Raw genomic sequence first — 12046 nt, 5'->3', positions numbered from 1 at the left:
TTAAGGGTTCAGTGATTATTCCAAGTTTCTGATGACCTTTGTAACTCCAGCTCAGCCTGAAATGATTTCTTAGCTGTCAGGCAACTACAGTTTTAAAGACAGGTGGTTACTTACTGTCTAGAAGGAATTTCCTGCGTGAATTGCTTGATACCAGTTTACATGCAAGCATCTTTTGTGTTTGTAGTGAGAAACTTCAAGTCTTCAGTTAGCAAAAGGAAATGATTCACCTCAAATTTTACAGCAAATACTGTGCAACTCATACAAAGACCTTGAGAGAAAAGTATTGAAGGGAGGTGAATCATGAGTAGTTTGAATAGGAACAAACTATTTGGTACAGATATAAATGTCACTGTAACTTCCTTTGAAACTTATCATTAGAGCTGGAACTACTAGTTAAGATCACATATCTAAAGAAAATCACTTGTTGAATTGCTTGACTAGCAGTGGACCTTTGGCATATATTTATGGTGAGCAGGTTTCTAGCTTTTCCTGAAGGAAACTTTATGCTAAAGAAATTACCAAAAAATATGTAAAGTTTACTGGATCAAACAAAGCCTTCGCTAACACATTGTATTTAAGTTAAAGCTTGAAATATTAAAACTCAGAGAAAAATAGTGCTTACAGGTGAACAGAATGACTTAATTCTTTCAGACCAACAGGACAAACACTAAGCTGTTTTTTCTGTAGTCTAATTCTGTATACAAGGATTCTTCATTTCTTCATACAAGCATTAAAGATGCTACTTGCAAGAAGTCTAGAGGTGAGGAGTCTCCTGTATTGTGGAGGGAAACTATCACTAAATTAACAGTCTTTACATTATTTACTATACCATACTTACTTTCCTGTACTGGTAGCCTGGACAAGTTTTCCCCTTCTCTGTGACAGGAAGGGGTACGCTGTTTGTGATGTTTAAACATTTGTATGCATTCTTGCATTTGAGGCACTAACATTGCAACTGAGATAATGAAGTTCTTACCAGCAGCTAGGCAGCTGTTCTTGTGACATGACCTGTTAGATGGCTAAACTCTTATGTGGCTTTTCTCACACAAAAAATTCCCTGAATACGGTGAGCATTTTAATAAGTTTAGTGTTGTAGGATGCCTCTACCAGGCATATGCACATTGAGTCCCTATATTAAGGGGACTCAAGTATTTTATTATTGCTTAATTCTGTAACGTTATCTCCATTCTGCTCTTTTTAAGAGCCAACTCAAACAGAATCGCTAATAATCACAAGCAAGCTCTATGTAACTTCTACCTAGAGTAGCAAGAGTACAGTTAAAATTTTCTAAGGGTTAGCTGAACATTAATTCGTGCAATGAAGCTTCACTATTGCAGTTCTGCTGTATTGAGCAGGTACTAACTGTTTTTAGTATTTGGAGGAATGTTCCGCCTTAAGGATCATTTGACTAGTACAAGCAGGAGAAAAACCCTTCAAATCAGTACAAAAAATTTATTTTTTAAGCATTCAGCTCAAATACATGTGATCAAATCTCTTTGACCATAGAAAATAAGAATGTTGTAAGATACGATTTAAGCCAAGTTTTAGCCCACAGAAGATTTTCATAGTTAAATTTGAAACCCCTAGAAAACAAAATTACTGACACCACTAACAAGTGGCATGTACGGTGCCCTAAAGAGGATTCAAAGAGAGCGTAATGTTCCATAGAAACGGCACCCTTAACTTGTACATTATGGAAAGTTAAGTAAATGTAATGATGAAATAGTCAATCACAAGTTTTAAGTATAAGTTTGCTTACTGTATGAGCACTGTTAGCAGTCTTGTTTATATGTCTGTTCCTCATTACTAGCCAAGATTTTTGAAGTCTTGGGTAAAATGGTTTGAAGTGATTCTCCAGTTGAGTTACCTCAACACTTTTCCATCCCCTTCATTCCTTTCCCCAAGCTACTGAAAACCACCGGGAAACTCAGCAGATACCATTTACCTTAACAGCTACCTGTGTACCTAGCTAACAGCAGTAGCTACACAGCAGTATAACAATAGTCCTGAAAGTGGTACTGTAAACCCCAAGCTATTGTAAGCATAGATGGTGGTTAGTAATGCTAATTTGAAGTTCAACTTGTGTTCATTAGGTCCAAGGTAGACACCTTAAACAGGTCTGACCAAGGGTGTAGCAGGGCTACACGATTACCTTGTTGAAGCTGAAGCTCAGTACATGACATTTCCAGAAACGCTGACACCTTCAGCCTCCAGTTCCAGCAGCCAGGGCAATTTTTTTTTTTTCCTTCCTTTTATTCCCTACTCTGCAGAATCTCTCGTACAGAATCTTTTGCCAAATGAACTGGCAAAAAACTGATATCCTGCAGTCAAAGAGGGAAGGTAATGGCAGAGTTAGCAAGATAAGTAGACAGCTATCACCTTCTTCCTCTTGCTCAGGTGGATTTAGCCAACCCTGAAGAATGTAAATACAAATGCTAATGCTTAAAAAGGCAAAGTGTGTCACCAGATACCTTGGAATTCACAAATTACTTCAGATTCTTCTTGAGAACTGAGTTAAGAATGCACCTAATGACAAATACTGCATTTTTCTCTTTGGCTTTCAAATCTATATCTAGTTTATCCTCAGCAGACAGCCTCAGCAATGGCCATGCTTTTTTGGGGAAATGAGCAACTCCTTTTCAGCAGGAAAGATGACAGGTCTAGGTTTCTAAACCTGCAACTCAACTAATAACTTCTGACCTTGAGGGCTTACTGTGGTTCTGACTATGACCCTGTTGACTGGAAAGCCAAAACCCACTGTATTATGCAAAAACCATCTCCTCATAAATGGCAGAGTTGTGCACAGATATTGAACCAAGAATCTATGCAAAGTATGGCTGCAATTTAGTTTGGTTTTAAAATTAAAGTTGGATATTCAGGTCAGCCAAGACACTGAGTCAGCTGACAAAGCTTTTCATGCCATGTTTTTACTGAACTGAAGCCAGAAAGATGAAGGAAACTAACCCATAGTACTGATGGCAGCTTCTCCTCATTCCCAGGGGAGGGTACTCTTTGCTAAAAGCATGCATACTGACAGCATTATTAAGGAAGTACATGTCAATGTATAGTCTTTAGCTTTTATCCTTTATTACATACACAGCAAAGAAGGCAGCATTAGACACACGCAGTGTGTTACATCCATTCCATCCACAGCACACGCACGCACACACGCATACACACAGCCTTAAAAAAGTGTCTGTGATAAGGAACATATTATAAAGGTTGTGATCTTTATCTCTAAGCCCCTGAGCTTTTTCTTATAGTTAGGTGAAAAGGCAACGAACAAGTCTTTCCTTGCTCTGTAAGTGCTTTGTGCAACAAGGTCCATAGAGGTCATAAACAAGTCTTTTTGGGAGGAGCAACATGAATGTCTTACTCCCAGTCTCTCATCACCATTTTTGCACCAAGTAGTTTCCAGTTATGCTTAGACATCATCGTCAGCTAATATAGCTCTTGCTCCTGTGAGTAAAGTTAGGATCGGTTCTGCAGATCACAAATGAAATGCAATCCCCTCTTTCTCTCAAGAGATGTCATCTCGGTGATACTGTGGGACTAGAGAAGTTACCGGAATTTCTTGGGGACTGAAGAGGCACAGATGGAGAACTGGGAGACAGTTTTCTTGGGCTGCATAGGTCACCATTGTGCAACTTCCACAGAAGTTCTTCGTTTTCCATTGACAGGCGTTTGTTTACTTTTGATTCTTTCTCTAGCGACTCCTGTAAAACGGCTTGCTCCGTAGAAAGTTGCCTGCAAACGTAAAATTCACATCAGAACACAGAACGCAAGTTGGAGGCTACAGTATTGAACTTAATCATTAAAGAAAGGTTTGAAATTGCATAAACCCATGCTTGGCTTACAATTAAATAACTTCCTTAAAATGAGGATTTAGCATGGTCTCATCCTTGCTGGATTTAAACTGGAGAAAAGCAGGAGAAAGCACCAATAAGAAACATGCCTAAAGACCAGAAAAAACATCTGAACTGTGAGATTTGTCCTACCTAGAACAACAGACACTTTTAAATGGCCATGCTGGAGCTGTTGGGTCTTGTTGCAGGCTCAGCTTTACAGAGACACTGCATTTCTTTAGTTTCCTTCAAACCAGAAGGACTTTGTCCATCCGTTTAAACAACAGCTGAAGTTAGGAGAACCTCAAACTCATTTTATTCATGTTAAGTATTGCTATTATTGCTACATAAAACACACTGGTCTTTTCACTGATCTAAACTGGGGGCAAATCACTCAACTGAAGTGGTCGTAAGTAAAATCAGGTTTAGCTCACAAGCCAGTAATAAAGAGCCAGTCTATAGCAAGATGATATTTCTGAGTTGCTGCTTACTCCCTGAAATACTGTTTTGGAGCACTGAAGAACACACTGAGCTTTTACCCTCTTACAATCTCTTCCTGCTTGTTCTTCTCCATAGGAATGCACATTTGTAGAGATACAAGTGGGAAAGAAAGGGGTGTGCTTTTTTTACAGAGTACTACAAAATCCCCGCCATTAATATTTACACAGAATTTTCTTTGTCACAGGAACACTTTCCCCTGGTTCATAAGAACATCTAAAAGCCAACAGGTATGTTTCACCTTGAAAGCTCCATGTGTTTGTCCATCCGAGCTTTTAGTTCTTCATTTTCTTGCTGAACCTTCTTTAATTTATCCGTTAAGATTGTGTTGTCCTCCAGCTTAGAAAACAAAAGCCATAGTTTAAAATAAAACCCATACAGGCACTCATCAAGATACTGACTGAGCTATTGCAGTTCATTATCTGGAGTTTGCAGACCTTGTTATGGGAGATGCAAAAACCTAGAGAAATGTGAGCCTGACCTGCTCTCCTGCCTTACTGTTCTGTAGCACACAGATCCTACTTACCTTATCCTTGCCTAACGCTGGCATTTTGCCACTTGTGCTGATTAAATGCCAATGAAGCAGGACTGGATAAGGGGTCTACTAGTTAACCAGCACGTTCTAGTAACTTCTGCCAGTTTTAGAAGCTGTGGTAGATAGAAGAATGTCCAGAAATAACATGCTAATGTGACAAATTAAAGTGTTCCCCTCTGTAAACAGCTCTAATTCCACTTCATTGCTGCAGGATGTTATCAAAAGTTAAGGAAAAACACTCATTAAATGGTTGGATGTTCCAAAGGCCAACATCTGTCAGAAAAGATGAAGGTTTACTAGTAATTTACTAGTAATTGTAGACCAGGGCAACATACGATGCTGTACAATACTGAACAACTGACATGAATGTATTCCTTTGTATCCAAACCTCTTTCTATACTTCCTCATTAAAATCTTGCTCAAGCAAGTATTACAGCAGTGTTCAAAAGGCCCCACCCCAGCTAAGGACCCTGTCCTGCCACAAATAAGAGCACACTAAGCAATTACAAGTTCTGCCCCCAAAATTGCCTTTTCACGTGGAATTACGCTTAGACTAGGAGCAAATCCATGCAGCTAAACAAGTAGCTTAAAGATAATAGCTAAAGTGATTGACCTAAGCTAATGAAATCTGGATGGAAACATTTATTCCATTTCATATTTGATCTCTTCTGGTTTAATTAGGATCATTTCCATGTTGATGTTTTCCTGACAGTGCAATCTATCTTCCCTAACACTCAGGCAAACATAGCAGGGAAGGATTTTTTCCTTAGAGGATGGGGGACAGAAGAGGAAAGAGGAAACGAAATGCGAAGAGGCTCCCAGATAACCCTGTACTAACTTCGCAATAGTTTATGCAAGCCAGTAGTTGTCTGAAGAGGTTAAAAGGTCATTTACAGCATCCGGTGATTCCTTCCCCCTCTTTACATTACAGCCCAATGCAGATATAATTGTACCTGTCAGGTAAGCATGTTCCATTATCATTTCAGGTTTCCTTTGAAACAAAAATATTTATCCTCACACATAAGTCTGACCAGCCCGAGTTCATTATTGGAACGTAACTCAGAGACATGGTCCAAACCTGCCAGACCCCAAGGAAAACTCACCAGTTTTTCCATCTTCATTAGCTTTATATCCTGCTCATGGAGTTTCTCATTCTTGATCTCCAGCACTGCTCTCAAACTTTCCAGCTCCTGTTCCAGATACATAATCTGTGGGTTTTTCTGAAAGATTTCACAGAGTTTGCTTAGTACCATGAATTTCAGGAACAATTTAACTGTGTCTCTGCTACTTAGAAAGAGCAAGAAAATAAATACGGTAACAACAGTTACTTGTTCTAAGTGAAATCAAGTTGAGCAGTTTAGAATAAAAAAAAAATCTGCTGCCACTTTCTCCTCTGATTTTGTTTCTCTTTGGTGTAGGTGGACAGTTGCAGTTTTCCAGAAGCTGTTCAGAAAAACACTTTATGCACAAATGTGAAAAGCCCTTGGGAGTCAAAGGCAGGCACTGAAGCTGTCACAGCGAAACTTGTTTTGCAGGAGTGCCCAAAGGCTCCCTTTAAGGCTAGGAGTTCCAAAATTTATTTCGTATTACTCATAACCCATCCCAAGAGGTAATTAGAGTAAACATTTGAAGAGTTTTCAGGTGCTGGAGTAGTTCAAAAAAGCACCTGAAAACTTAAAGGTATGAACTTGACTGTAGCTGATTTTCCCTGTTTTTGAGTCTGAAGGTAGCTGGTTCATAAGCAGAAATTGTAAATTTTCATTTTTACATTCTTCTTAAAGCCTAGCAATGCAATTATGCATAAAAACCTTGCACTGCTATACATCCATGCCTTCTCTACCATACAGCAAGTTAGGACTTCCTTTTTTATTTTTCCTATTTTGTTGTTGTTTTCCAGGATGTGGAGGGGAGAACAGGAGGGGACAGGGCAGGGTCAGATCTGGTTTCCTCAAGGACCTCTTTTCCAGAGCAAGAAACTACTCAAACCCTGCAGAGTAAAACACATTCCCTGCATTTCAAAGGCAAAGTCACAGGCAAAAATAAGGAGAAATAAAGCAAGTCTCAGTCCATTTCCAGGTAGTCCAAGTAGAACACAAACAGAAATCAATGATTAAGTGCATTATGTAACTAAGTTTATCTTTAAAACCAAACAAAAATTATTCTAGCATATTTGGGTAAGAATCCAAGTCTGCTGCCTCGCGTAACAGCTGCACTGCTGCAGCAGAAACCTAAGACTCAGCGGGCAATGCCTGCAGCTTTGTGGGGTGCAGGGCAGAGCCGGTACATTTCACAGGTAACAAGGGCCTCATCACCTTCACATTTCATTCTCCTGCCTGTTTAAGGACTGCGGCATTAATGGTTCTTGTTTAATTTCTGCTTTTGAACAGAAGCTCACGTGAGGCTAGGGTGAGCTGTGCTGCCTCAGAGGCACTGTGTTTTCTGTCTTTACGTGAAATCTAGGAGCTAGTGAGAAAAGCAATCCTGAAAAGTTTAAACAGTATCTTCAAAATTTAATTTTTTTTTCTTTCCTTCCTCTGCCCCAATGGTCTTAAAATGTCTTTTTAAAGTTAGATCTGAGCCACCACATTAGCTACTCATAGTAGAACACAGATAAAAAGACTGAAAGAAGTACATAAGATTTGAGCAAAAAAGCTGGGAATATTGAGTGACACTGAATAATACTGGAGGAGCTAGAAATACAGATCTATCTTCAAAGGGTAATGGGAATTCTGGTAGTGTGGAATTTGGGTTTAGTACAGAAGAATATCAGTATTTTTCCATAGAGAAGCCCCAAGCTTATGATATGTCTAATGCTGTCAGGACGCACAGGGCATGAGCAGCTATATAAAGGCACTTGACTACTGCGCTCCTTTAAATTAAAGGTCTGAGCACGCCTACGGAATATAGTTCAAACTTCCAAGTGCAGCGTACAACACATTCTCTTTGGCATCATCTCTCTCTACCACAGCAACATATTATGGTTGCAGGTTCTTCTTGTGGCAGCTCTGTCCTGCCACTAGAATAAACACTAAGAGAGAAAAATAAATTCCAGTGAAAATCAGGGCAACTTCTACTAGCGGTATCCTAAGTGAGTTTCTAAGCCTGGAATGTGTCTTGGTGTGATAAGCAATAATACTGGTATTCCAGTTATTTCCAGGTAACCAGAATGATAAGCATGTTTGCGTCTAAACCTCCCAGTGCATGAAAAACCTCTCAGAGCACATTTCTAACCCAGGAGCATCACAGATAACAGCAGCCTTGGAAGGAAAGGCAGGACAAAATAAAGTTTATCTGAAGGATAAATCAGCAACAAGTATGAATCAAAGTTTGAATAAAAGCACTGAAGACTCAAGAAGGGAGTTTTGTAGTAGTGATGTAAGCCCACACTGATCATAGCGCTGTTAAAACATTTATCGACTGTCTAGAAGAAAGCTACAGCACAACTTCTGCGTACGCGTAGGTCTTCAATTTAACTTGGGCTCTAACTTACACCACTGACTTAGATATTCAACAGCTTTACAGATTTATAATAATAAGGTTAATACACAACATTGTAGTGATTGAGAAAACCTTCTGGCAGGTGAGCCATTTACATAGAATATTAATAACCCTGGGAACATTCTCAGGCTTGATTGCAAACCTTTCATATTATGCAATAAAATAAATCCAGGCTTACAAGATCTGCTTATCTGCATTACTTTTGAAGATCGAGACTTACAAGATTGGCTTTTTCTTTGGCTATTTGTTTTTGCTCTTCTAATTTCAACTTCTCACTCAGAGAGCCGTTTTCACATTTTAGTTCATCGATTTTTTTCTGAAATGAAAAGATACAGGATAGTTAGGCCAAGAATTCAGTGCACATCTCCAAACTGCGCTCTAATTCTTAGACTGCTGCAATGACCCCAACCCTTAACAAACCTCTAGCAATTCCTGCTTCTCTTTAAAGGAATCTTCAAGCGACTTCCTTTCAGACTCATGGGCACTCTTGAGCTCTGCAACAAATTATTTTTGCAGATTTTTAATACCACGTAAGACATGAAAATTCTTTTTGAAAAGCAGCAGCATGAAAAGCCAGCCAACACACATACGCACAGATGCGGAGTCAGTGACAACATGAAAAGAACATTGATCATCAACGGATCCAAAGCATGTACAAAGTAGCAGATTTATTGCTGCTTCAGATTTGTTGATTGTGCCCTCACACATCCATTTCATTAGTTGACAGTGTGTCAATTTTTGAAAGCATTCATCTACATGCAACAAATGGATTAATTGACCACAAGAGCCACAGTTGACAAAAGCTGTGTTTCTGATGGGAAACACAGCAAAAATTCAAATTGTGTCTTCCCAAAACTACTAGAAAAACATTTCCCTTCCTGCTTTGGAGATGTCACACAGAGGAGTTTGCTCTTTGATTGCAGTGGAAGGATCATCAGTTTTAATGACGCAAAAGCATCACTGGAAACTTGGCTATCAAGCAGAGTGGAAGGAGGATGGAAATCATCACTTAAATCAGTTCAATGCAATGCCATTTAAAACTGAGCACATTCACCACTCTCTCCCTGAAAAACAACCTTTGCCCCTGTAAAGAGCACATGATATTTCTCAACATTCCCATGTCAGTCTGGAAAGCACACAATCCTCCTTATCCTCAATTTCAATTTTCAGGTGCTCCTTATAGAAATGAGGGAGTGGGAGCGATTACTCAATACTTGAGATTTTGAAGGCAGACTGAAATTCAGACATCTTTTACTGAATGAAAAAAGTCATCTTCACTCAAACTATTTTAAGAGTTTCATTCAACTACATACAGAAATCCCCATTGTAAAGTGAGACTTGTTCAGTTCCACAAGAAGGAATTCAGCCAGTGTTTTTGAAAATAGTTGACCACAAAGAACAATGAAATCGACATAATGATGAAAAAGTTTGAATATTTTTGTTTGCGACTAGCAGTACTATAGCATATGTACTTGAATACAAAATACTTGCCTGAAAAAGAGGATTCATACTCCTTTTTCAGCTCCTCTACTTTCTCTGAGTGGCTGTTTTCAAGTTCCAACTTAAAGTTTTCATGTGTGATATTTAAGTTGTCCACCTGCAATAAGACAACATGATTTCTTTCCCCCCCTTACTCGTGTTAGCTCTCATTTAAAGTATTGTTCTAATGGCTGTACGACGTACCTCGATTATGCTTTAAATAGTCGAGGCAGCACTTAACAGATGGTCACAGAAAAAACTAAGCCACATACAACACTTAGCAGATGAGAACGATGCCTTATAGTTTACTGCTACCAACAGGATGATGTATGCATCTGTTGCACACGTGGAGCTGTTGCAAAGCAGGGTCACAGGCTGGGCGTGTCTTTATAAATCTTAAAACTTAAGCTGCCTCAAATAATCCAGCGGATCTCCAGAAGTCAGTGAAGCTTGCAGAACACAAGGAACCTCCACTGTCTTTAAACTTAAGATCTGGACAGCTTAGCTTAGTAACATTTTTATTCATTGCAAGAAGAGGAGCTTCACATTAGCTAAAATAACTCCGCTATTAGCAAAACCCAGGATTCTCTGCAGGCTCGTCTATAGCAGAAAGCAATTGCTAGACAACATTCCTACTTCAAGTGTCACAAACCTGCTCCTGGAGTTGCGCTTTGTACTTTTCAGCTTCTTCAATGCAGATACTTTGGAGTTTCTCACATTCTGCAGTGTAAAACTGTTTAAGCCTCTCCTCCAGCTCAGCTAAATCATTGTGGTGTTGCTGGTTTAACTTCTGCAGAAATCCTTCATAAGCAACTTGCAGTTCATTCCTGTCTCTCTCCAATTTCTCACAAGCTGCAGAAGTGGTTACTGAAGAGGTCAGAAGAAAAAAGAAAAATGGTAACTAGATCAAGTTCTGTGCTAATTTCACTGTCTCCATTACAAGTATTAAAGATAGTAAACACTGTGCACAGCAACAAAGACAAATACAATTTATCCATGAAATGAGTGCCACCTCCAAGGACACATGAAAAGACCTTTGTGCAAAAAACCAAAATCAAATTCAGTGTTTCTTATGCTGAGAATTAACTGAATCTAGTTAAACCAGGAGCCCACATAGAAAGCACAAGTGTGACAGTTTGCCATGACATAGGAGAATGAATGTCTCACGAGAGACACTGGAGTGCTCCAATAAAAAAATTAATTGGATTTGCTACTTTACTTAATTTGATCCCATTTCAGTGGCATATTTGTCAGAGTACTTCACTTTCTGATATATAAACCACTTAGCTAAATTTGAAAGTCGTAATATCCTGAAGAACATCCATTCAACATGTTACTCTCACTCAGATATGCAACAGAGAAGCAATTCTAGGCTGACATGGACTGACATGGAGACAAAACTGCCAACCTGAACCGTACTGCTAATGTGGCATATGCCCAGGATATTTAAATACACAAGATACAGAATAGTTTCAGGCAGAAAGTACAGAGTATTAAGATGACAGAAAAAAAATGCTGTGTAATTCTCTTTACATTTATATAAACACAAGTCAGCTAAGAAGACTGCCTAGGTCTGTCTCCCCATATTTACAGCTGATTAAAAGGCAAACCAGAAGTTCATAATTTGTACTTTTGAGTTCAAAATTCAGCATTCTGAACTCCAGCCAGCCAGGCCCGAATAGGAGTCGTCATTTTCCTGTGGTTAATATGACTGGAGCAAGCGCCTTACGCAGTTCCAGCTGCCCCCAAAGCCTGGCAGCAAGGTGAACCAGGACCTCTGACACAAGTGTGTGGTCACTGGCCTCAAGCAAAACCACTTCTGTAGAGATTCCTGTGCTTTGGTTTAAAATAAATTGGTCAGATGAGTGTCTGCTTAAGAGAAAAATCAACTAAAATGTTAACTTGATCTTGAATAAAATACAGGAGAAACCACGCGTACATACATACACACACTTTACAGCAGCCTGGCACACTGCCCAAACAGTTTAAACTCAATGTAAAAGCATGGGAAGATTCGAGGATTTTTGTACAGGCAGTACAGGAAATTCTCATCACAGCTGAGTTTGAGCCTTAAGATATATAAATTGCAGTATCTTCAAGGACAGATTCCCAGAGCAGTACTGGGCTTGCCTCTAGGGAAAGCAGCCTGCCCCAGCAGAGCGCCTCAAGTTACATGTTGCATTCCCTCTTT

General features: G+C 39.3%; 1 protein-coding gene and 1 long non-coding RNA gene across 12 annotated transcripts in view; one reads left to right on the top strand and one right to left on the bottom strand.

Annotated features, from left to right (window-relative positions):
• Positions 1-1438: 1438 nt before the first annotated feature.
• MTUS1 (microtubule associated scaffold protein 1) overlaps positions 1439-12046 on the bottom strand; it is a 126332-nt gene continuing 115724 nt past the window's right edge. For all 11 annotated transcript variants that reach the window (XM_075752041.1, XM_075752046.1, XM_075752042.1 and 8 more), the window contains 7 exons: positions 10508-10722; positions 9868-9973; positions 8797-8870; positions 8597-8692; positions 5982-6098; positions 4585-4682; positions 1439-3747 (listed from right to left, as the gene is read on the bottom strand). In XM_075752041.1, coding sequence (XP_075608156.1) covers positions 3531-3747; positions 4585-4682; positions 5982-6098; positions 8597-8692; positions 8797-8870; positions 9868-9973; positions 10508-10722 — 923 coding nt within the window. In that variant the 3' untranslated portion in view covers positions 1439-3530. The remainder of the gene's footprint in view (positions 3748-4584; positions 4683-5981; positions 6099-8596; positions 8693-8796; positions 8871-9867; positions 9974-10507; positions 10723-12046) is intronic.
• On the top strand, positions 3710-6379 carry LOC142601754 (uncharacterized). Its single transcript, XR_012835354.1, has 3 exons — positions 3710-3824; positions 4531-4573; positions 6297-6379. It is a non-coding gene; the product is annotated as an uncharacterized LOC142601754 (long non-coding RNA).

Source organism: Balearica regulorum, chromosome 4 (assembly GCF_011004875.1).
Source record: "Balearica regulorum gibbericeps isolate bBalReg1 chromosome 4, bBalReg1.pri, whole genome shotgun sequence".
NCBI classification, from domain to species: Eukaryota; Metazoa; Chordata; class Aves; order Gruiformes; family Gruidae; genus Balearica; species Balearica regulorum.
This window is presented reverse-complemented; position numbering and strand designations above follow the sequence as displayed.